Source organism: Capricornis sumatraensis, chromosome 12, assembly GCF_032405125.1.
Source record: "Capricornis sumatraensis isolate serow.1 chromosome 12, serow.2, whole genome shotgun sequence".
NCBI classification, from domain to species: Eukaryota; Metazoa; Chordata; class Mammalia; order Artiodactyla; family Bovidae; genus Capricornis; species Capricornis sumatraensis.
The window spans coordinates 26,664,347-26,690,771 of record NC_091080.1 but is presented as its reverse complement, the minus strand read 5'-3'; the positions used below and the strand labels follow the sequence as shown (position 1 = coordinate 26,690,771).

Below are 26,425 nucleotides of genomic sequence, written 5' to 3'. Positions count from 1 at the left end.
TCCTATCCTATATATGCATATTATATTTCACAATACATAACATAAAAACATATAAATACACTAGATGATTGCTACAATCTGTTTCATCAGTGACACTCTACGTATGACTTTTTTTTTCTGTATCTGATGGGTAAGTCAATCAGAAGATGGTCTGTACAGATTCAAAGTTTTAATGGCTGTTAAGTCATAAAAGGAAGGATATTTGCACTGCACATATTCTGTCTACTTAGGGCACTGTCAGCCAGCCATGCACATCTTATTGCACATATAAGCAATGGACAAAGATCTTGAAGACATCTCAGCCACACAAAGGATTCCATTCTGAAGAAAAAAAGAAGCATTTTACAAAATATTGAAGTCATTCATATTATACAGCCAACTGCAAGAAAATACTGAAAATTAGTATCAAAAGAAATATTTTAATTCTGAAAAAAAAATCTTTCAAAACAAGGATTACAGAATTTCATATTGCCATATATACATGTTAAAAAAAATATTTCAGGACCCTGCATTCTCAATGCCCATCAAGGTGCAGTCATCTGAATTCCTATTTCTATCATCAACCTTTGACTGTGGCTAACACTGAATACGCTCTTTGTTCCAAGTGTTTTCTTTTTTTTTTACATCGTTACGCTATTTGACAAAACAGGTATTTGTGCAGTACAGGAAAACATTAAAATATATTTTCAATTAGGTTAAAGTGCACAGTACATTTGACAGGAAGTAACCACTAGCTGCCAATCCAAACGACTGTTTTCAGCGTCCCCTTCCCACTTGCCCAGACGGGAGGGCAGCCCTGGCATTGGCTGATGTAAGTCTGTGTTCAACGCATACTGTCCTCCTGGTCTCTTTGTGTTCACATCTGTCTTATAACTTGTGGCTGCTGCTGCTCTAAAAACTCAACAATGGCTTTTGACAGAGGCAAAGATGCAGTCAGCATTCACAAGACTTGGAAAGACAAATTCCTGGGAAATCTGTACCTGCAGGGTGAGTGCACACGCTTGTAACTGCCTAAAATAGGCTGTGTGTCTGTGAAGTCTTACGTGACTCCCTCAGACCAACACGGATCCCTCTCCTTCGCTGGGTTTTCTCAAGTCATTGTTTTGTTTGAACCTGCTCCCTCCTGGGCCCTTCAGGCTCACAAATACTACTTACTTCACCTTCTCCTGTGCCCACCTTGGTGCCGCATCCATCTGCCCCACCAATTCACTGACTCACTTCTGTGGTTTCACACCAGACATCACGAGTCTTACAGTGTTTTATGGGCTACTTTAAAAGCCACCAGCTAAGCTGCAATAAAATAAGCACGTCTACATCTCAGAATTGTTGCCTCTTTTAAAATGGGCAGCTGTAGAAAGTGCTGGTTTCCTGACCTAGGTCCTCTGTATCTCAAGTTATTTCTTGATCACTTTTCAACGAAGCTGCCCTTAAAAAACTTTTTGGTTACAGAATCATCTTTTTCTCCTCTCCACTCTCCTACACCACTTTCTTATTACCTACCTTTGGTGCTAGACTTTTCCCCAGGTTACAGTGCAAAATTACACAACAAGACACAGGGCCAACACTCGTTACTTCTTTGTGTTAAAACGTGAATGTTTTGTGCATAGCAAAATAAGTATGAACCCAAAAAAAGAACTGTTCACATTTTAATATTCAAGTTTAATATGTCTTTTTTTCCATCACAGCTATTTACAAATAACTTTGGGGTGCTCTCTTGATTTCAGTCAGTTCATTATATCAAGGGACAACAGGGCTGCTGGAATGTAGGAAGCTGGATGGAATGCAGACATATAAATAAGACCAATGTTCCATAAACCAAAGTGTAAATAATGGCTCCCCAGAAAGCAGTTCTTGTCACAGAAGCACCTGCTTTTTTTGCTTAAATTTTTTTTTGAGTCATATACATCAGAAAACATGACTATGGAGACCTAGAACTACTTGCACACCAAAGAGGATAGAAAATAACTCAATATTTATAATATTAAAATAAAGTGTTTAACCACAAAAAAGCAGTAATAAAATAGTTTCCTAGTTTACAATTTGCATCCAAAGGATGAATAACAACTCACTAATAAATAATATTTATATAAATATTTTGTATGTCGAAAATAGTTGTTTTTTTTTAAAGGCAATGGTCTCAAGAAACTTCTTGAAAAATTTGGTGGCGAAAAACCTGATTGAGTTTCATTCCCTCCACCCCCCCCTCCCCCACGAAATACACAATGTGTTTGGTTTTAATAAAAACAAATGCATCTTGCTGCAAAACGGTTGTGCTTGGTGTCTTGGTAATGGCTGTGGGTGAGCATGGAAGGGATGAAGGAGGCTGTAGAAGGCATTGATGTGCTGCTCTGTTCTTCACAACCAGCTCCCTCATGGGTTTTAGGTAATTATCTGTCTCACCTTAATGTCGGAGTCAGTTACAAAAGGTAGGAAATCTTTCATGTTCTTCCGTCAATTCAACTTGAGTTGGGGAACTGACGAGCAGGGAGGGGGAGGTGGGGGGGACAGGTGCTGAGAGCACAGTCCAGGGTCTCTGACCAGACAAGCGGGACCCAAAGGAGGGAGTTGTTCTCATGTGAACAGAGCCTTCGTTACAGTTACGTCTAGCAATGCTTGAACAGTAATGCCCACTTTGACCAGGCCTTTCTCTTCAAGGATGTGATGGGGTAGACACAGTTTTTCCTAAAAGGAAGAAGAACAAAGCATTGATTTTTAGATGACTGGAATCTCATGATAAAACCTTGAGACACCACTGATAGGAGTTAAGTCGAGCTCTGTCATCTGCCTATTTGATCACCTCAGACTGCTCTCTCCCTAGCTTTCAACCCATTACAAAGACCTTTTCTGTGTTGGCAAAGAAAACAATGATTTTTTTCCACAAGTGAGGGTTGCTCTAGAAAGACTTCCAGGCATCCTGAAATGTGCAAAAGATCTAAACGTTAAAAAAAAAAAATCTTTGACACTAAATAACTGAGCTACTTACAGTTGAAAACCACCCACCAGAAACATATTAGCTTATACTCTTACAAAGCAAAGTTGCAGACAGCCTCTCACACATTTTAAGGGAACTTGAATACTCATTTATACAGACCACACAAGGTTCTACTGACCATAAACCTTTACAAATCTTTTTTTAAACTGGCCATTAATCTTGAGTTAGTTCATTTTATTTCCCATGATCTCTGGAATGGAGGCATCCTTTCTCACAGTTTGCAAACAGCCTTATAAATAAGTAATTTTAACCACAGCCTTTAATAGCCTCCCTTTTAAGACTCTTTTATAAAACTGTCAAAGACACAAATGTCCTGCTACTTTCTCACGCTGTATTTTTGCTCTTGGGAAATGTCCAGCACATCCTACTCAAGGAAGATAATCAAGGCGACTCACTCCCTGTGTGTAGCACCCTGCATGCTCAACTGACGGTTTACAAAAGAGCAAAGACAAAATACTTTTATACTTCTGTCGTTTGACCCTGGGCTAATACCATACAAGGGAATCTCCTTCCAGAGACTGTCTGCCTGACGGGGAAATGACTCCACAGCAAACACTCCCTCTCATGTACCCGAAAATGGTGTGTTCTCCACAGTCCAGTAACCACTTTTTTTTCCAAACTGGAGTATCATTGCATTACAGTGTTGTGTTAATTTCTGCTGTACAACAGAGTGAATCTGCCGCATGTCTGTGTATATAGCCCCTCCCTCCCACCCTTCTAGGTCATCACAGAGCACCAAGCAGAGCTCCTCGTGCTGTACGGCAGACTCGCACTCGCTATTTCACACATGGTAGTGTTTCTATGTCAACCCTAATCTCCCAGTTCATCCCACCCTTCCCTTCCATGCAGTGTCCATGTCCCTTCTCCCTGCCTACGTCTCTATTCCTGCCCTGCAATTAATAGGTCCATCTGTACCACCCATCTGTACTTCACATATATGCGTTAATATATGCATATTATTGGGGTTTTTTTTCCTTTCTCAGTGGCCACTGTTTTTAAGAAGAGTTGAAATGAAAGCTGTATTAAGCCCCAGGTGGTGGATACAGTGTTTAACTTGAAGCCAACTGGGGTCACTGGTCAGAAATGCTTCCTTTCACGTGACTTTTCCTGGAGGAACCAGATCTTCCTGTTGCCTCAATGCAGGAATCTCCGTTAAGTTATCCCAAGTACAGGCTTTCTGCTCTTAAAAAAGATCTTTAAAAGACACATGCAAGAAGCTGTTCCACAACCTCGAAATGTCTGTAGATTCTAATCTCGCGGTCTTAGCATCCCCCATCCCTCTCACTTCCCCAACTTACAGTAAACTTCAGAGTGTCTCAAACTCTGACTCCGGGCTTTAAGTAATGGCTATCTGTCAATATAAAACAGCTGATTCTTTAAAACACAATTTGAACAGTTATTTCAAGCGGCTGGTGTGTATCAAATAGGATTATCTTGTCATCAATGTTGTGTTTGGTGGAGAGGCAAGCTTATGCTGCTCGCCAACTTAGTAGCCAAATGTCAACTTGAGAAAGAATAGGAGGTTCTGTCCAAGTTATGAACTGGGCCCTAGGCCACAGTGGATTCCTCCTTGCGCCACAGCCTGAGGCCAGTGTGCGCCCAACACCTGTTTGCCATGGCTTGTGAATCTCATTGCATTGCTAAGACTAATACCACAGGGACAGGAATGTATTTTCCTCATTCTCACGGTTTCCACAGAATCCAAGTAGGAAATTATAAATGCCTACAAATTATGGTTAAGCTCCTGGTGCAAGGAATTCCTTGGGAAAAAAAGAAATCTTCACTTTATACCAGATGCCAAGAACAATTTGAGATGAATTGAAGAGTTAAAAAAAAAAATCCCCTAACACTCCTTCCAATCAAATATAGGTATGTATTTAATATTTTCTCTGAAAAGCAGATGGGGATGAAAATGTGATATCCAAATCACAAAAGATAAAAACAACTGATCACCTGAAAGTGTAAAGCTCCTGTGTATCAAAAAACAAACACTCAATTAAAAGATAAACAAACTACAAAAATCAGCTGTATCAAATTACAAAGGGATTATATTGGCACATAAGCTCAACAAATCATTGCAAAAAAACACTAAGAAATCAATAGAGCACTGAGGAAGGAACATGAATAGAAGTTTAAAAACAAGGGATTTGCCCAAGGCATTTTGAACAAGATATTTTGCATCTTATCCTCAGTGTTCACCTATGTTTAGCAGCAAATATTCTTGAATTCTACAACTAATAGTTGGACAAAGCCTAACCTCTGTGTGCAACATGGCTTCAACAGGGCTGTCCTGAGTCCTGCTTGAGCTGTATGTCTCCATCAGTGACTGCCCAGTCCCACTGATGAGTGATGGCTCCAGTGTCTGCAGAGTTGAGTTTCCAAGATAGAAGTCATGCTTGGGAAGGGCTGGGGCTCCAGGGAAACAGGATGGGAAGATATGAGGCCTTGGCTGCCTGCTGACAGGACACTGGAGTTGTCACACACCAAGTGAGCTCAAAGTCCTCCCATAGAGTTCAAGATTCTCCCTTCCACCCTTGCAGCTGGTGACAAGGAGCAAACAGAAGATATAAAAGGTACCCCTTGCATCCTTTCTGGCTTTCTCTTTTCATTTAGACTTTCTAAGAATCCCTGAGGTGCCCTCCGATTACATTATGGGGTTGGAGGTACCTAGGAAGACAAGCATCAGATCATAGAAACCTAATAAAAACAATCAGAAGTTGTAGTTATTCTGTTACAGGACTAGGAGGGTATCTCTGACGTGAATCACAACCTGAGGTGCTGGTTGACAGGACGAGTCTGCCAGAAATACGGAGGCGCTTCAAGGGTGGCCAGAAGGCCATTTCGGTCACACCAGTCCTATCACTGCGTATCCCACAGGGAGAGAATCCCTGTAGACGTTGTGATGGGAAGGAACTGCTGTGAATTTATAGCTGGATGGGAAATGATTTCACCTTAACCTGTGTAATAAACTTAAAAGAGTGAGAGGTGAACATTTACACTGGGTTTAAATGCACAAAAATCTCCTTGTTAGAGGAGGTAAGCGGCTTCCATTGAGAATGTAGTAGCAGACTGCTCTCCTTTGCTGTTTCTTTTCAAAGCACAGAGCAGAATCAGAAAGTAGTATCCTGCATGCAAATACTCTGAAGAACTCATCCTATCCTTTGCATTGTTTGTCCAATCGTGAAACAATTATTCACTCTTATCCCTTCACCCATCCCTCTTCTGAGCCACAACAAGTAGGGCTGAAAAAGGCAGGTGAGCCATAAAGATTCACCTCCAACTCTGCAAGACTTCTGGGGTACCTCCTATAGGTCTGGTCCCAATGCTATAGATTTACGTTGCTTTTTTACTTTCCTCTTTTTGACAACTCTGCGAGGTATTGGGTTTTTCTGTAACAGCATATGGAAAAATCTGAATGAACTTTTTGGCCAATCCAATAAACAGAATATTCTGCTTTACAGAGGAGAAAACGGAGATGTAGAGAGCTTAACTTGGCTACAGTCACACAGTAGGTAAAGTAGGATTTGAACTCGTGTCTCATCTTACAGAAGCGGCCCCTTCCACGACATCATGTTGCTTCCCCCAAGGTCCTTGACTGAGAAATGAGTATGTTCCATCTGTGTCCAGGAGACAGGAAACGGCCCCTGGCCCCTTGGAGTTCTCTCTAGGTAAGTCGCACCAAATTCAGCATCAGGTGGGCATGAGAGAACACTCAACACAGGAAAGGCATTAGCTCTGCTGGTTAGCTCACTTAGTTTCCTTTGTAGTGAGCGACAGACGTCTTGTTCTCGCAGAAAATGCCTCGTGGGAGCAGGCGGATCGCTGTCCCTACCTGGCTCTCCTCTTTCTCTAGTTTCTTATGCTCCCCAAGAAGCACGCTGCCTCCTGCCAGGCCACCCACTAGACAAAATGAAGTCACCCAGGCAGCACATTTCATGTGGTTCAGTCTGTTGCTAAAACGTAAAGTCTTGGCACTAAATGATTGAACCTTGAAACTGTCTGCATGGCTAAGAGAACCTCAGTTCCTGCTCTGCCATGTGAGAACTCGGAGGGGCTGCTTCCTCCGATGTGAAACACAGATCATGTCAACCGCTTCTAGACCGAGAGAATTTCTTGTCAACTTTTCATTTGGTTCTCTGTTTTCCAGCCCAGCTACTGTCTAGAATGTTTGTTTTCTATACATATCCACCCCTTCTCTCACGCTTCTAAACCATACCCCCTTCACCTGGCTATTCCTACACATCTTTAAGGCTTCAGTGTAAATTTCATGGTTCTAGAAAGGCTTCAAAGACCACACACTCTCATCAGGGTCAGTCCCCCTCATCTATGTGTTTCACATACAGAATCCTGTACCTGACCTATCACAGAAACTTATCCATCGAATTCCTCTTCAGTTGTCCACTAAGTCCACTATATAGGGTCCAAAAACCTGTAAGCCAGTCCAGCCCGTGGTCTGTTTTTGTAAATAAAGTTTTACTGAGACACATTTATGCGTCATCTGCGGCAGCTTTCATACTACAGCAGCTGAGCCGGGGAGTCCTAAAGATAGGGTTTAGCCCACACAGCCTAAAATATTTACTGGCATTTTATAGAAAAAGTTCGCCAACTCCTAGTCTAGAATGTAAGTTTTTTTGAAGACAAAGTCACGTGTCATGGTTAACCTTTTTATTGCCAAGGTGGGGTGCTGCACAATCTTTATTCAATATTTGAAGAGTGAATGAATGAACACAATCGCAAACAAAATCCAGAGAAAAAGCCACAGAACGGGATCCTGATAGTCTGAAGGGAAAAAGCAAACATTCTATATACCTGATTATTTATTGAGAACTAATTTCAAAATCTGAAGCCAAATTTTAAAAGCCCACATGCCCCGTGGCCCAAAAACCCAAACATAAAACAGAAACAGTATTGCACAAATTCAATACATGTTTTAAAAAACTTAAATCTCCTGAAATAAAATCCCGTTAAAATATTTTTTTACCTGATCCAGAACCATTTTCAAAATCATAAAATTTTAATTTACTGTCCATTACATTTACCCTGTAGGTAAAACATCCTTTCTCCTTATAATAGAGACCAGCATGGAATTGAGAGACATAACCCTGGCCACCATAACACTAAATTTAATTTCTTACTCACAAATAATTGGCCTTTATTTGTGAGTGCCTTTACTTATCTACTCAGTGATGAAAATCCTACTCAGTGGTTTTGTTTTTGAGTTCTGTGGGGCCCTTTCATCAGCACCGTTTTTAGGTGTTTCTTCCCAAGGGCAGTGAGCTACCTAGGAAACACAAATCCATAAGTAGGACGAACTGATAGAACTCACTTAGTGTCACAGATTTTGGAAATCCCGACACTGAGTGGCAAGTTGCCACCGACTGGAAGAACTGGAGAAAGAGAAGTTTCTATTTCAAGTAGATCTATTTCAAAAGAATGTGTAAATAAATACTTGATCGTTTTTATCAGGTATTAGAAGGAAATAACTAAAAAAAATACAAGTCTTTCTTGTGAAAGGAAGATTTAGTATGCATATATAAATCACAACTAAATCCCCAACCACCTCTCAGATAACAAGTGGGTTGACCAAGTATCCCTAGTTATATGGCAGTGGCAGGCACCATGCTAGCATGTGAGCTGGTGCGTGGGTACCTGGGGGAAGAACCACGGGGAGGTTTAATAATATTCTGAATAAAAATGAACAGTAATGGGCAAGAGAGTTCATTCCAAGTTTTGCCTAGAGGGCTAAATTAATTGTGTTCTGCTTGTTACCAGACTATTTGATGAAAAAAAAAAAAATACCATCCAACAGATCCCCAAAGGAGCAGCACATTAGGGTACAGATGCATTAAGGACACAAGAAATGAAAGTGCCTCCAAAAAACTACTTCGGAAGCCAGAACTGAAATAGGAACGCAGCCAAAGAATGATGTCAGGTCAGTGTCGAAAATTAAATCTGCTCTCATGGGATTGTGCTAGGTTTTATTGACAGAATTTTCTTTCAGGTGGCCACCCAATAAGTCATCTCTCTTCTTCCTCTGTGCCCCCACCCTAATTAAGAAGAAAAAAACCAAAGAGCTATGACCGTGGAAGGGAAGTCTCAACGCACTGCAGAGCTGGACATTACGTGCTGAGTGTAACTCTGGGGGTGCACAAATTAATGTATTGATGGGCTGATTAAAAACTTGGATTTATCACCCAAAATGTGTTTATTAACAACTTATGGCTCATGGTGCTCGTTAGACATTGTACAAAGGGATTTTATTGTGTTACAAGTTAATGAGTACAAGACAGCACCAAAGGCAATTCAGTACATCTGCAGGTTACTTATTACACAACCGATGTGAATAAGACAACTTCCACACACCCCGTATTTCACCAATCAACACAAAGTCAGGAGGGAAAGGCTCAGTTAACTCAAGATATTACCATGTAAAGACTGTCTCCTGTTAGAAAATCTGATCTGACTTACCAACAAAGCATCTTCATAAAATATATTCTTCTAACTATGTCAGTTTTCCACATTCTCAAGTTCCCCTAGATTCATGGAAATGTTCAGAAAAATAAAATTATCTTCTTAGTAGCCATCTATAAATACTGCTTCTATCTGAGTAAATTCAGAAATTTATCTTGAGGAAGTGAACTCCATTCTCCCCCTCCACCCAACCTAAGAAAAGATATTTGGCAGCCGGACGTAAATTGAAGCACTGGGGAGTCTGTCTTCACCTTGGAGCAGGGCCTTCTCGTATTATAAAATGACATCCCCAAACCAGGAATATCTTGGTCTAGATAAGATCACAATGCCCTTTTCTTTAATTACAAACTGATAACATTCTTCTGAAAGCAGATATAATAATTAACATATAATCTAAGTTTATTAAATATAGAAGTAACTTGCTAATGTCACTGGAAATCAAAGGTTAAATGGAAATTTCAAGTCACTGGAGAAACTACATTCTTCTAAAATAAAAGCAATCTCATTGGCTCCTACCATAGTAACCCAAGCCCCAGGACCAAGAATATTCCATGACTCATGGCTTTATTTGGAAATAAATACTGTCAAATCCATCACATTCTAGACTTGAAGTTACGATGTGATGTAGCAAAAAAAAAAAAAAAGCAAAATGACCCATCATATTATTTAAAAATAGAAATCCCTTCTGGAAAATCCTTTCTAAGAGCCTCAGAGTAGACCAAACAAGGAATAAGTAAAAATATACAGAAAGAGTGGTGTGCAGTGGATCCTCCAGGGGGCACTCTGACAGTGTGAGCCCCCTTCTCCCTTCAGCACAGCTCTCATGCAGCAGGGCAGAGGGGCTCTCTCAGGGTGGAAGTGGACGGTCACCCTCCCTGATGCCCTTTACAGCTCCCGCTGCAGGAAGCAGGGAGGAAGCCAAGTGGACAGCCAGCAAAGCAGTCATTTTCCAGATGGTAATTTTCAACCTGGTCAACAGTGGTTATTATTAAAGATTTTTATAGACCAAATTGGACCCCAAATGCTTGCTTTCTGTCTTCTTAGCAAGGCAGCCCCTCTACAGCTCAACTGCCCAATCCCGAATTAGGATTCAGCTTCAATACTGACCCAATGGGAAGATTTTCATACGCTAAATCCCCTTTGCTCCTGTTCTGGAAACTTCTTCCGCTCTACCCAGGGCAGCAAAGCCCACTGGGAGAGAGAAGAGGCCCTGCATAGCACTGCTGCTGGCACTACATGGACAAGGAAACACACGGTGTGGGTACACCGAGTCCTCACTGTCTCTCAGCAAGTGAAATTATTTAATGCGAACCGCAGTCTATAAAGTTTGTGCTTCTGGAAAATCTGATGTATAAACGTTCAGCTTCAAAACTTGAGATTACTGAAGAGATGACAGGGATGGAAGTTTGCAAGGCCAAGGCTCAGAGGGAGGAAGGACCCTGTCACAGAGCAGGGGACAGACCAGAGCGTAAGGATGCACATGCAGGCGTTACGGAGGCGGAGCATTCCAGCGGTAAGTGATATAGATCAGCACTATAAAGAGAATATGGACAAGACAGAAGCTTATAAGGTCCCTGGAGCGGAGGGCAGAAGTTGGTTGTGGGGGTTTCTCCCCAAGTGCCAGCAGAGTGTCAACAGTCTTTCGAATGTGACGAAAATCCAACTGCAGGATGTCATACGGAGAGCAGAGGTCAGCCTATTCCGAGGGCAGCCATCAGAACAGAAAGAGACAGTGCATACAATTAAAAATACACAGAACAATGGCTGGAAAGAAGCACACGTTTTTACTTAACTAGCAAATGGCAAGAGTAACCCCTTATTTCAAGCAGGTAAAAACCGTTTCACTAAAGGTTTTTTTTTTTTTTTTAATTACAAAAGAAAAGCAGCATACCCAAGGACTTCTATGCAAATAGGACAAAGAAATTCTTTACCCCCAATCTTGCTAATGAGGAATAGAATGTTCTGTAATTGATATGTCATTCTGGTATTCAAAGAGTTTTAATATTCAAGTGTTCTCATAAGTCAACAATGGCATTAAAATAAGAGCTTTTCACCTGGGACACATTTAGGCCTTCACCTTACTAAAGGGAAAAATATAAACTTTAAAATTTAAGCCCTTTCTTCACCATTCTCTTAATGCATTTTTTATCCTGGTCTATGAAGACTGAATATAAAGTATTTCTCTCTGAAAGGTAATGAATGCACCTAATTTGTTTTTCTTTTAGAATTACTGATAAACTCTGGGCATTGCTAGTTCTAATTATATCCCTACATGTGCCTCAGAAGTACATTAAATTTCACATTTTTGCTACTGACATAAACCAAAAGTCTAGCAGAGCTTCTTAGATCTGCAGTTAAATAACAGTACATTCCTGCATAGCATTATTATATAAATTTCTTCACCACTAAACAGGTATGGTTGGGGCACAAACCTTCAGGTTTTGTCTACGTGACAGTCACCATGCAAGGAGGCAGAACTCTTCCTTTCTCAACTAAACGCAAAAATTAAGTGCTGAGTCTTGAGTTGACCTCTGGATGCCTACTGCTCTCAAGAAAAAAAAATGGTTTTCTGATACCCTGAATTCCTGACCACAGTTTCAACTTAAAAATTATAATTGATATGTTGGTATGAAACCAAAGTTCTGGTTTTGTTTCCAAACTGAAAAAGAAAATTATTTGAAAATATTTGTAATATATTTCATAAATGCAGCTTTATGTCCAAATTAGGCAAAGCATTTAAATATATATATAATATATATTTTATGATATACTTTGCAACAACATTGCCCTCTGTTTTAGCATCACTGCTAAGCAGAGGCAAATCACAGAGCAACTGAAAGATGTTTCTAAAAGACTATGTCTTTCTCATATATTCTGAAGTTAGCTTGATGCCCCCTGATAAGGAGGCAAACTCAGTGTAAATGGGTTGAATAAGATTATAAGCCTCCCAATCTTAATTTATGAAGGTAGAGATACTCTCAACAAAAGACGTTTAAGGAAATTAACAAATTATGTTACATCTGTTCGGATCATGCATCTTTTCTCAGTGCATTAGGAGGAATCAAGTCACCACTGCTATTTTCTCAAGAATTAAAACAGCTACTGTATGTGTGTTACTTGCTCAGTCATGTCTGACTCTTTGCAACCCCATGGACTGTAGCTCGCCAGGCTCCTTTGTCCATGGGATTCTCCAGACAAGAACACTGGAGTGTGTTGCCATTCCCTTCTCCAGGGGATCTTCCTGACCCAGGGATTGAACCCAGGTCTCCCGCATTGCAGGCAGATTCTTTACCATCTGAACCACCAGGCTACTAATAGAATGTATTTCACTAGGACAGTGATGGAGTCAAGAATTAACAGTTGGGGAAACATCTAGGAGAAGTAGCTTCCTATTGCAATAACAATTTTCTATTGCAACGTTGTGCTTAATCAGTGAACTCTGAACAAAACGAACATAAGACAGAAGGCATATGCACATTGAAATGTGACTGTCACAAAAGTGGTATTTCCATGGGTAAAAGCAGTATATATCTCCACTATGTATTTCAATACATTTCCCAGAACCCTATGGAAAATGTCTGGTCTGCTTCCCTGCATCTCCATCAAAGAACTCAGATCGTCTATGGTTTCCAGTGTATTTATCCAACAGTACACTTCTCACATGGGTGGGCAACAAAGACCATTCTTCTCATTCTGGAAATAATTTTCATGATGCCACAGATTCTGGGTTTTATTTAGATATGATGGGTAGAGCTGTTTTTAGCCAATCTGTGGCGGGTGGTTTAAATTAAATCACAATCTCTGAAGAAAAAGGCATGGGTCTAAGATTGGCTGACAGGCCCCTCTGCTTCCACCCAAGTCACACAGCTCACAGCCATCAAATCAGTCCCTCAAGGATGCCATGACGGGAACCAGGGCTGAAATTGCCAGGAGAACCTGGGAGTTTTCCAACCCTTGTGCTTCCCCAATTTCAGTTTTAATAAGAGGGACTTACAGATTATGCTTTATTTTTTCTTATAATTAAAATCAGAAAACACTAAAAGAGAAGGAAATTTAAAGAGGCCAAATTCCACCATATATTTACAGAGCACTAGTAAGTATTGCAAGGTGTTTGAAAAACATAGTTAATACACTCAAGAGTCCCCAGAGGCAAATGCAAATACTAATTTCCATTATAGTGAACAGAAATCACCATTACTAGAGGTTAACTGATTCTGATACAAGGCAACATGTGTGTAGCTAAAATTACTATTAAAGATTAATTCAGGTTCCCCAAAATACTACAGATATAAACAGATATGTAGATGGATCTGGCAAAAGGTTTAATTTACAGGCATTCTGAGTGTAACAGACTAAATCCTAAGAAATTTAGAATATATTGTTTATTTACATTTAATTTTAAAGGCAGTACACTTATTAATACAAAGTACTTTGAATCTAAAATATCATAGCACAGGAACATTGATGGTTATTCTGAAAATTTAAAGTCTTAATTGACAAGGTATAATTTGGCAGAGTGAATTAGGAAAAGGTTTCCAGAGTTTTCCCCAGATATGAGAACTAATCACCAATTTTATGCACTTAGAGAGTAACTCTAATATTGGTATGATAATTTATCTAGAAATGTAATTTTAAGCTTTTGGAATAAAATATTTATTTTCAACCATGTACATCTGAAAGGCTGTCAGACCACTGACCAGACTTTGTTCTGCCATCAGGAGACACCCAGTGGGAGAGGATTCTTACATGAACGGTGATAAACACCTACTAACTATTAAGGGATGACTGGTTTTCTAAGCTAGAGATTAGCTTTATTTAATAAATTATGAATTTAAAAACTGATTTTAATATAATCAGGTATATAATCAGGGGCCTGCACCTCTGGTTATCCAACCTCAGAGATAATCAATGCAAATATAAACATAAAGCTTATAATAAGAATCTCACCACCCCTCCAAAGTGTTTATTAGTTAGGATTTAAATTGATACTGAAGTCATTGATTTGGGGAAGAAAAGAGGCATCGGGCTCAAAGAGGCAAAGGAACTCATATCTCCTATTTTAAGATTAAAACAAACAAAAAAGGTAACGTCAATGTATCAAACGTGTTTCAATTAAAAATTTCAGATGTTTTATATGTATAGTGTCCTAAACCCTCAAAACAGGTGTAAAGTAGGAAAGGTTTTACAATTATTTTCAAAAATAATACCTCATATAAAAGTAAAAAAATACAAATATGAAAAGTACTGACAAGAAGACTCAATCATAATTCCATTTGTATCAACACAGTCATCATTAGCTTCTCAGTATATTTTAGGATTTTATTTTTAACTCATCTGGCTGATGCATAGGACTGACACCAAGTGACTTGCCCTGTGGACATGGAATGAAAACATTCCCCTCCCACAGTCCAGCAAGGACCGCTGGCCTCTGTGCTGCCCAGGCAGGCAGAGGCCCTGTATAGTACATGGAGTTGCTGCCCTAATACTCTTCCCTATTTCCTCCCTGGAGTTAGTAATGAATAGGAAGCGCTAGGCAGCTAGGTGCATTTAATTCCAAGTTCCTTCTTCCTCTAAAGAGAGCAAGTCTGTTAAATGAAGGACCTTGGTCCACAAAGAGGTTGGAGGCCAAGGTTTCTCATTTAAATTGGAGAGACAGAAAACAACATGTCCATTCTCAACAGGACCAAGGGTTCCTTCCTCAGACAGAAACCTGGGCAACTCCTCTCAGAAAAAGACCAGGGCAATCCCCTCAGAAAATCTGGCAACTTCTCTCAAGAAAGACCAGGGAGTCTCACCTTGGACAGACACCTGACAGAGACCTGTTCTTTCCCAGGAGAAAACAGGGTTTCTCCCCTCAGACTGAGACTTGAGCTATTTCTCTTGGAAAAAGAACAGGGCATCTCCTTTCAGTCAGAGATCTGAGTGTCTTGACCCAGAGAAAGAATAAGTTTTCTTTGCTCAGAAGAAATGTGAGTGATTTCTCAGAAAAAGACCAGGGCTTCTCCCCTCAAACAGAGACCTGAGCAACTTCTCCCAGAGAAAGACCAGGGTGTCTCCAACTCAGTCAGAGACCCAAGCACTCCTTCAATTAAAAAAAAAAAACAAAAACAGGACGTCTCCACTCAGACACCTGAGAGACTTCTCTCAGAAAAAGGCCAGGGCATCTCCCCTCATACAGTGAGTTGGGCGACTTCTCCTAGGAATGGCCAGGGCTTTTCCGCTTGTCAGAGACCCAAGCAGCTTGTCCCAGAGAAAGACCAGGGTGTCTCCCCTCAGTCAGAGACCTGAGCAACTTCTAAGAAAGACCAGGCTGTCTCCCCTCAGTCAGAGACCTGGAAGACTTCTCCCAGTAAAACTAGGGCATCTCCCCTCAGTCAGAGACCTGAGGGACTTCTCCCAGGGAAAGACCGGGGTATCTCCCCTCAGAGACCTGAGGGACTCTTTCCAGAAAAAAAGAGCAGGGCATCTCCCCTCACGTAGAGGCCTGGGTGACTTCTCTCAGAGAAAAACCAGGGCATCTCCCCTGGACAGAGAGTCGGGTGATTTCTCCCAGGAATGACCAGGGAGCCTCCCCTCAGAGACCTAAGCAACTTCTCCCAGAGAAAAACCAGGGTGTCTCCACTCAGAGAGACGCCTGGGTGACTTCTCCCAGGAATGACCAGGGCTTCTCCCCTCATTCAGAGTCCTAAGTGATTTCTCACAGAGAAAGACCAGGGTGGCTCCCCTCAGAAACCCAAGCACTCCTTCCATAAGGAAAGCCAGGGTAACTCCGCTCACAGAGACACCTGAGCAACTTCTCCCGGAGAAAGACCAGGCCTTCTCCCCTCAGGGACCTGAGCGACTTTTCCCAGAGAAAGACCAAGGCTTCTCCCCTCAGTCAAAGACTTGAACGACTTCTCCCAGGAAAGACCAGAACTTCTCTGTTTAATCAGAGACCTAAGTGACTCCTTTCAGAGAAAAAACCAGGGCATCTCCCCTCAGACAGAGAGCTGGGTGACTTCTCCCAGAGAAAGATCAGGCTGTCCCCCTCAGAGAGAGACCCATGTGGTTTCCACCAGAGAAAGACCAGGATGCTTCTCCCTTCAGACAATGAGTTGGATGACGTCTACCAGAGAAAGACCAGGGTGTCTCCCCTCAGAGAGAGAACTAAGTGACTTCTCTCAGAGAAATACCAAGGCATCTCTCCTCATAGGGAGACCTGGGAAATTTCTCCCAGAGAAAAACTAGGGCATCTCCCCTCAGACAGAGACCTGAGCAACTTCTTTAGGAAAGACCAGGGCGCCTCCCCTCAGAGACCTGAGTGACTTCTCCCACAGAAAAACCAGGCCATCTCCTCTCAGTCAGAGTCCTAGGCAACTTCCTCCAGAGGAAAGACCAAGGCATCTCCCCACAAAGACCTGGGTAGCTTTCCCCAGAGAAAAGGCCAGGGTGTCTCTCCCTCAGACTTCTCCCAGGAAAGACCAGAGCGTCTCCCCTCATTCAGAGACTTAAGGGACCTTTCTCAGAGAAAGACCACCGTTTCTCTCTTCAGACACAGACATGGGTGCTTCCCAGCAGGCTGAGAGACTAGGGCACTATCTTTCAGAAAAAGACAAGGCTTGTTTCCCTCAGACAAAGAGACCACGGGATCTCTCTCCAGATAAAGATTTCAGTGTCTCCCTCTCCAACCACCACCCCCCCCCCAAAAAAAAATCAAGGTGAAATATTCCTGGTAAGAAAAAAAATATTTTCTAGTACTTTTGATGCTAAATGAGAGATTTCTCTTGACCTGAGACTAGTAAGAGTCCTAAAATAGCCCTAAGTTTGGATAAACTTGGGAACCCTCCAGTAGCCAACTGTGAATTCTCCACATCAAGGTCAGAGACCAGGAATGACCAAGATGACTCAGAAAAGGCAAAGAAAGCCTCAATATGTTCACAAAATGCCTCATGACCTGGAGGCTTAATTGAAGTCAGATTTTTGGTGATTGAGAGTATATTCTGAAGAACTTGGAAGCCCACCAAGGGTAAGCCTGTGTTCGAGATCAAGTTAACACTTGCACCAGAGGTCAGACACAGCACACAGTCTGACTGGCATCAACATTACTGGTGTCTTTGGGACAGAGCCAGCAAAATCTCCCAATTCCCAGATTTCCATGAGATAATTTTCCTGCAGCTGAGCAGCTGATGGCAGAAAGCAACTGGAACAATTCTGAAATCATGGGGCTGCAGAGCATCCATGGATTATTGGCTAAAAGAAACCTTAAGGGTTCAGTGATTTTCAAACTATAATTAGCAATAGAACACTTGTCCCCCAAAGGAACTCTTAACTGGAAAGTGAGTATGTGCCACAAGCAAGGGAGAAACTGCTGTAGCTGAAGCAAGGCAGCAGTGATGATCCGTGACCTCCCCAAGTGGCTTTCCTCGCCTCCCAGGTGGGGCCTTAAAAAGAATCCAGGGCTCTGGAGAACGTGGCTTAATCTATCGCTTAAGTCCAACACCTGCAGTCTGCAGAGCAGGGAACTCCATCAAAGGGACCCTCCACGTAAGCCAGAAAGAAGGCAGGCGCTTGATGCTTTTCAACCCGACAGACCTGGGTTCAAAAGCCAGCTCTGCTGCTTCCCAGCTGCAAATGTGAGGTTAGGAAACTGTGTAACCTCTCTGGACCTCATTTTCTTCATTGTAGGTTAATAAAATACTTCTAATTCTCAACAGTGAGCACTCAAGAAGATGAGGCAGGTGTCAAAAGTTCTCAGCGAATGGCTTTAACGGCTCTAGGCTGCCACAGGCTCACCCTGGGCACATAACCAGTCAACGACACAGGGGTGGCTAATTTATCCCAAACCCCGAGAGTGCCTCCCTCTGCTCACAGACCCTCCACACTCACACTCATGCCTTGCCTTCCAGGTGCTGTCCCTTTGGTTGGGGAATTGGCCCCAAACAGAAGAAAACAAAATCAAAAACAAAAACCTAAGGCACAGGGAAGCAGGAAGTGACCCAGACTGAAATAACTACCGGAAGAAATATTAACTCTGCCAGCAGGAAAGAAACTTGCCAGGGAGGGCCATTTCCAATTTGTTTTTAAGGATCTTTCCTTGGCATTCTCATTAGCAAACCTCTACCTCATCCCAGAATCCCTCAGAGATGGCAAATGTGCCAGGTGTAACCCTAACAGAATTTCTCCCGAACTCCAAACCAACTACTTTCTGTGATGTCAACTCCTATCATTGGCATCAATTGTGCCAAATCCTAACTGTGCCCTAGACTAGGAAATGTATAGGTCCAGCCTAATCCAAACATCACTAGACGTCTGTCTAGAGTCACCAGTGTTCTTGCCTGGAGAATCCCAGGGACGGGGGAGCCTGGTGGGCTGCCGTCTATGGGGCTGCACAGAGTCAGACACGACTGAAGTGACCTAGCAGCAGCAGCAGCAGCAGGGTCACCATACACATCTGCTACATACTTTAACCTTCTGCAGAGATACTAGGCTGCTTACACTGTCTGCAATTCTGAATGCAGCTCATCTGAAGAAGCCACATTTATAAGTAAGCCACTCCACTGAACACACAATAAAATGCTCCATAAACCTTGACCAACCCCGAGGCAGATACCTGGGACTGTGTCCCTGGAGACTTCTAAAGAAAATATAATAAACTATAACAACTGGAACAACTTAAAAATGGTTTTCTTCCCACTGTATTGCTTTATGTGCAATAGTTTTAACTTAACAACCACATTCCATCCAGATAAACCTAATAAAAGTGAATAAGCTGCCGCCCCTGACTCTGGTTTGTAGTTTCAAATTGTAACTCTATTACAGAGGGCAACAAACTCAGGCTAGAGCACAGCTGTGGCTTTTCAGTCTCTACAGGATGGTTTATCATTGTCAATTAGATTAGCTTAAAAAATACAGAATTCCCGATCTCTGTGACTTCTCGGTATGTTTATGTAGATAAGCTATGAATGGAGAAGAGAGGACAAGCTTGTACATTAGGAGCAATTCATTAAGCTACTGGGAAATCAGTGAATATTTTCTTACCCAAGTATTAAGTTTGAAACCAAAAAGAAAACGTAATGTTAAAGGCCCTCTGCTCTTAAGTACCAGCCTTTTAAAACACCTGATTGCAAGGGGAAATTTCTGCAACTAGGTTTGGGATATAATTTCCTTTTCACTATAAATCCTGAATTGCAGTGTGCCACATACACACTGCAGTTCATCAGCCACCTTAAGTAGTGGAGGAAGGATCCTTATCTAAGAGGGACGGAGTCATTCCAACCCTCCCCCAACTTAGTATCATATTACTAGACAAAAACATTTCCATATTTCCAATAATTTATTCCTCATTCGTTCCAAGAGATGAAAACATGTTCCTTTCTGTGTACAGAAGATGTGCCAGTTGCTCTCTCCAATTGGCAATTTCTGGTTTCCATCAGAATATTCCACCCTCCCTTTAACATATCTTATTAAAGAAGTACAACTGCTAGCCAGTCAACAGACTGTTGCTCGTAGCAATGAACTTAATGTATTATAACTCCAGTTACCAGTAAAATTCTGTTGGATTATCCATCAGGATGGATGCAGATAGATGTACACACAATCACATACACACATACACCATGTGAACTTGAAAATCATCTCAAATCTTAAAAAAAAATTTCAAAAATAACCTTAATGATGTATTTCTTACTAAGCATAGTTAAGTGAAATACTGGCAAAAAAAAAGATGATTTACTCCTTGCAGTTCAATCATCTCAGGAATTATCAGCTGCCTGTTAGTGCTAGCGGCATAATTCAGAAATTATGATAAAATTTTCTCTGCATTTTGATGCTAATTTCCTTTTCCTCACTTAAAAAGGAAACCATAATTACCAACCTTTACCCACAATAAATAGTTAAGGGCATTCCCATTTCATTTTGTATCACTGTAAGCCAAGAAAATGCTGATGAGTTTTAAAATATCACAAGGAATTAGGTGATAACTCATCAGTGCTTTTGAGTACAGACACGAATAATTTACAGTCTGAAACTTGGTATGATAATTTTGATTCACACATGGGAAATCTTATTAACCCATGATGGAATCAAATTATTAAAAGAGGTACATGTATGAGAATTTCACAAACATTTGTAGCCAGGAATGTATGTGCAATAGTAAAATATACACATACAATATAGACACACAGATTAACATTGCTGAAAGACCTCTGGATAGATCATAAAGGCATTTAGTACATTATATAAAGATTATACTCTTTTTAAAAATGAATTTGCAAGCTTCTTTTAATTGATACAGTTTTGATTTAAAGATGCTTTAAAATTTTTCCCTTTTTCCTCAAGTAAGATTAGAAGCCCACTGCTAACCCTCACCTTCAAACCTCACCAAGTTGAAAAACAGGAAGGAAAGAAGGGAGGAAGAGGGAAAAAAGCCCTAATTCCAATAGCTAACTGTTGTCTCTGAGTAGAATTACATGAAAATATGATTCCTTCACATGCTCAAAAACATTCTCTCATGATAGCATTTGTAGTTACTTTATCCTGGAACATTTAAGAAATGTAATTTCTGCCCATTTCTGTTTATCACAATGATGAAAAGTCTGTCAAATTACACCCAAATTGAGTGGACTGGCTTTTATCTCCCTAAGAAATCATTTTATGTTCCTTTAGTGGACTAAAGGGGAAAACATAAGTGCAACAGTTAATAAACTATAAAACAATATGCAAACACTTCTATTATTAATGGTAATGATTAATGATAATAAGAATAATTATAATATTTTCAATTAATGCTGATTCTTTTGATCCACATTCCCCAAAAGTGTGAAAAGTCAACTACAGATCTGCTCTGCTTAAGAACTCTGGATAAGGAAAAACACCATCTCCAAAATTCTACCCTATGTAACCTCACAGAAGGCTCCCTGAAGCTTCAGCCACTGCTGCTCTCTGAGTGGAGAATCATGCTGACTAATCGTTTTTTAAGTTTGGAATTTCTCATTTATTTCAAAACCTTAATGTTCCCCTTTTCCCCAATTGACCATACCATTTTAAGCCATTTTTATTTCACCGCAATAGAGTAATTTAAACTAAAATTTTATAACTTATTCATATCATTCCTCAAGAAAGACGGACACAAAAAAGGATGGACAAAGAAGTATACCTAGTGGGTTGAAACATATATTAAATAAAACCGTTACTAAAACATAGTTATTGGAACTAAGTTTGATGTTACCTCTGGTACTCCTAATTTTCGGCATGCTTCCAAAAAGTTCTCCACGTTTCTTCTGCATTTGGCCATGCTAAGTTTAGGCTATAAATGCAACATTCAAAAGTAATTAGTTATTAAGAGGAATAATTGAAATAACAGGTTAAATTTTAAGCTTTCTAAGTGGCACAAGTAATACATGTTTATTGGAGAAAAATAATACATAAACAAATAGAAGACAATAAAATAATTATCCAGGAACATCTACCTGAACAGCTGTTAATATATGGATTATATTTTTCTAGACACTGTGTATGTACATGTGTGATCTAACAGGTGTGTACACACACAGATATGTGTTTATATGTAGAATTTCAGCATATTTGCATACATGTGCAAAATTTCTGCACATGTATGTGAATGTATATGTGTGGATACACACACACACTATTTTTATAAGATCATACTGTTGTGTAACCTGCTTTAGTTTACTTAAAAGCACACCATGCTGCTGCTAAGTCGCTTCAGTCGTATCCGACTCTGTGCAACCCCATAGACGGCAGCCCACCAGGCTCCCCTGTCCCTGGGATTCTCCAGGCAAGAACGCTGGAGTGGGATGCCATTTCCTTCTCCAATGCATGAAAGTGAAAAGTGAAAGTGAAGTCGCTCAGTCGTGTCTGACTCTTCGAGACCCCATGGACTGCAGCCCACCAGGCTCCTCCATACATGGGATTTTCCAGGCAAGAGTACTGGAGTGGGTTGCCACTGCCTTCTTCAAAAGCACACCATAAACATCACCTTTTCCCATGAGCAAATATATTTCTATATTAAGGGTTGATTCACCAGGCTAATGACTGTCTTTCTCCCCAAAGCAATGGGTTTTATTAGAAGGCTAAATTTAGAGGCACCGTGGGGAGCAGCCTTCTAGGTTAGAATGAGCAGCTTGTGCAAACACGGGAGTGGAGCGTGAAGGCGCAGAAGAGGCAGACGCAGGTTCTACGGCTACAGCACAGCTGGGTCTGGTCAGCGGGGGCTCAAGATGCCCAGTGAAGAATTTCTAAGAAGCGGACTAGATTCAGAAACATTTCTAAAAAGGAAAACTAAAGAATCCATCCGCAATGCAGGATACCTGGGTTTGATCCCTGGGTTGGGAAGATCCCCTGGAGGAGGGCTTGGTAACCCACTCCAGTATTCTTGCCTGGAGAATCCCCATGGACAGAGGAGCCTGGGGATCTACAGTCCATGAGGTTGGAAATTGCAAAGAGTCAGACATGACTGAGTGACGAGGCACAAAATATTTTACAGTTGTTAAAATACATGGTTACGAGGAATTTTAATGATTCAGGGAGATACTTAGGTTTCCATAAATTTTTTCTTTTAATTATTATTATTTTTTAATTTAAAAATCTTTAATTCTTACATGTGTTCCCAAACATGAACCCCCCTCCCACCTCCCTCCCCATAACATCTCTGTGGGTCATCCCCATGCACCAGCCCCAAGCATGCTGTATCCTGCGTCAGACATAGACTGGCGATTCAATTCTTACATGATAGTATACATGATAGAATGCCATTCTCCCAAATCATCCCACCCTCTCCCTCTCCCTCTGAGTTCAAAAGTCCGTTATACACAGCTGTGTCTTTTTTCCTGTCTTGCATACAGGGTCATCATTGCCATCTTTCTAAATTCCATATATATGTGTTAGTATACTGTATTGGTGTTTTTCTTTCTGGCTTACTTCACTCTGTATAATCAGCTCCAGTTTCATCCATCTCATCAGAACTGATTCAAATGAATTCTTTTTAACGGCTGAGTAATACTCCATTGTGTATATGTACCACAGCTTTCTTATCCATTCATCTGCTGATGGACATCTAGGTTGCTTCCATGTCCTGGCTATTATAAACAGTGCTGCGATGAACATTGGGGTACATGTGTCTCTTTCAATTCTGGTTTCCTCGGTGTGTATGCCCAGCAGTGGGATTGCTGGGTCATAAGGTAGTTCTATTTGCAATTTTTTAAGGAATCTCCACACTGTTCCCCATAGTGGCTGTACTAGTTTGCATTCCCACCAACAGTGTAGGAGGGTTCCCTTTTCTCCACACCCTCTCCAGCATTTATTGCTTGCAGATTTTTGGATCGCAGCCATTCTGACTGGTGTGAAGTGGTACCTCATTGTGGTTTTGATTTGCATTTCGCTGATAATGAGTGATGTTGAGCATCTTTTCATGTGTTTGTTAGCCATCCGTATGTCTTCTAAAACTACTAAACCGTATATATGTGAAGCTCACAGTTCAAAACAACATCTGTGTTGAAGGAATGCTAGGAGCATAAAAGCCAAGATGTAAACAGTGGGAGTGGGATAAGACACTATTTATCTTCCTCCTGCATTTCTCCATTATCTCTTTTTCTCTAATCAGGCATTATTTCACATGACATTTTCAATTTAAAGTTTTTTATTGGCAAAAAGATAAAAAGTGACAACCAAAGAATGCAGCATGTTTTTCCCCCTGAAGAAGGACAAAATATACAAATGTGTATAGATACATGATTCACAGTGTCTCATCCCTTATAAAACCATAATTGTATATTTAAATTGGGAGCTGAAGAATGATAGTTTCTTTCTTATAATTTGAGGAAAATCACTGAATGAGAATTTGGTTCACAGTTCAAACTTTACAGCTGTCTGGACTTGAAAACTTTTGCATATTAGGTTACAGGACAGCATTTACTGTCCAAACTAAGGCAGATAAAGCAGATTTAAGTCAGAAGACAAACTGATCTGTTTTTCCCCTGTGTTTTCTGAAGCCAAAATGTGGTCAGTCTTTGGGAAGCAAAAATTATGTTTAACTGTATAGAAAGAAAACTGAGAGTTGAAATGGGATTATTTTTCCTGCTGCCAAGAGAAAAGAAAGTAAGACAAATAGTGCCACCGAGATGCTTTCCCTGAGGGGTCGAGAGTGGGCAGCTTCACATGAGGCTTTCATTCCACACACTCTTTGTGTGACCTTTTATGAACACTGTGCCTTGAGGTTGGGGGCTCTGACTTTTGCAAATCTGCTCATAAACACTAATGATCACAGTGGCTTGCATTCCTGTTTATCATGTACGGGACCTCATTTCATCCTCATGAGAGCAGTTCTGTGACAGAGAAGAGCCAATCAAGTTCAAGAGAGGTTAAATAACTTTCCCAAAGTCATGTGGCTCATAAAGATGTGGAATTGGAATCCCAACACTACATTCTTAGCCCCTAAACTCTTCTGCTTCATCTAACAGCAATAGTGTAGAAAAAGTTTTTCTCTACTTGTCCAGTGAAACCTGTGTGGGCTTCAAAGACAAGCTTATCTTTGATTCCTCTCTTCTTGATGGTAGCATGCTCCATGAAGTACAGGGAAAAGATTCCAGTGCTGGCTTTATCTCCTCAACAGCGAGACAAGGATTTTTTTCACTCACTCTTTCTGATCTTTTCCGTTTCCTTGGTATCTCCAACCGACCCTTGAGCACAGCTAGCAGTCAAGGAATTACTGAATTAATGACCAGCTAACCAATCTCGGCCCTGACAGGTTACTAATGATATTTTACGCAGAACCTACATCTTTTTAGAGTGATCCTAAAATCCTCAATAATTATAAAATAATAGATTCCATTAGAAGAGAACCTACCAACCAAAAAATGTTTTTCAAAAGGACTTCTCGCTGCTTAAATAAATGCTTGTGAGGAATAAATCTCTGTCTCTACAGTCTTAAAGTTAGCGATCAGAGCAGTCATTTCTTTAACGTGATTTGCTTTATATTTGAAAGTGGTTCATTTTCTCTCATTTACATATTTACTTGAAATAGTTTCCCTTTTTATAGTAAAAATGTTGCTTCATTCAGAAATGCTATCCCTGGAATTCTCTGGCAGTCCAGTAGTTAGGGCTCCACACTTCCACGGCAGGGAGCACGGGTTTGATCCCTGGTCAGGGAACTAAAAATCCTGCATGCCCTACGGCATGGCCAAAAAGTCCCCAAACAAAGACAGAACAGACACGCTATTCCTTTTCTGCTCTTTCGAGTTGTTTGGGGTCCAAAAGAGAGGATTTGAACAGGGTCCTGGTGACCCCCATCAGTGTCTTTAACCAGCAGTCCTGTCCCAAAGGAGTTTGTTTTATGTAAGAGTTAGTTTTCCTTAAATGGTGTTACTTACGACTGCCGGTGAGGGGACATGGATGCTTGCGACGGATCGCGGGCGGATGTGGTTGACCAAATGGCAGAGGACAACGCCATCCATGAGGGCAGCCCCCAGGTCTTCGTGCAGGGTGACCTTGAGTCTCATCTCGATGCTCTGAAAAGAGATCAACAGGAAGTCAATTGCTCTCAGGCAACTGAGGGTAAAATACAGCTATGAGTATTTATGAACTGAGGTTTAAGTTTCACCATAAAGGATAAGAACACCTGGAAAACACTGACATGACTTAAACCTTTCAAAAGATATTAAATAAAAATCCCTCTGTAGAAAAATTAATTCAGTTATGCCAAAAATTTTTAATCGGTTGAATTTTTAAAATAATGGAATCACTTCTTGAGTTCAATATTGCCTCAGGCTTAGCAATTAAAATAGAAAACCAGAATGAGTTGACAAATAAAAGCCAAATCGGTGGTGACTGTTTTACAATGTCCAAAAATAGCGAATCAATATGCTCTACACATGAAACTAAAATCAGATTGTAAGTCAACTATATTTTAACAAAAAGTAAATAAAATAAGTAAATATTAACAAAAATCAAATGAAAATCCCAAGTCCA

At 40.8% G+C, this 26,425-nt stretch overlaps 1 protein-coding gene across 2 annotated transcripts in view; it reads right to left on the bottom strand.

Moving 5' to 3' along the window:
* Positions 1-329: 329 nt before the first annotated feature.
* Positions 330-26,425, bottom strand: part of LRCH1 (leucine rich repeats and calponin homology domain containing 1) — a 219,731-nt gene continuing 193,635 nt past the window's right edge. Inside the window, exons 17-19 of one of the 2 annotated variants that reach the window (XM_068984230.1) lie at positions 25,828-25,965; positions 21,669-21,746; positions 330-2,682 (exon numbers count right to left, since the gene is read on the bottom strand). In XM_068984230.1, coding sequence (XP_068840331.1) covers positions 2,572-2,682; positions 21,669-21,746; positions 25,828-25,965 — 327 coding nt within the window. In that variant the 3' untranslated portion in view covers positions 330-2,571. The remainder of the gene's footprint in view (positions 2,683-21,668; positions 21,747-25,827; positions 25,966-26,425) is intronic. The other variant, XM_068984231.1, reaches the window with a different exon arrangement.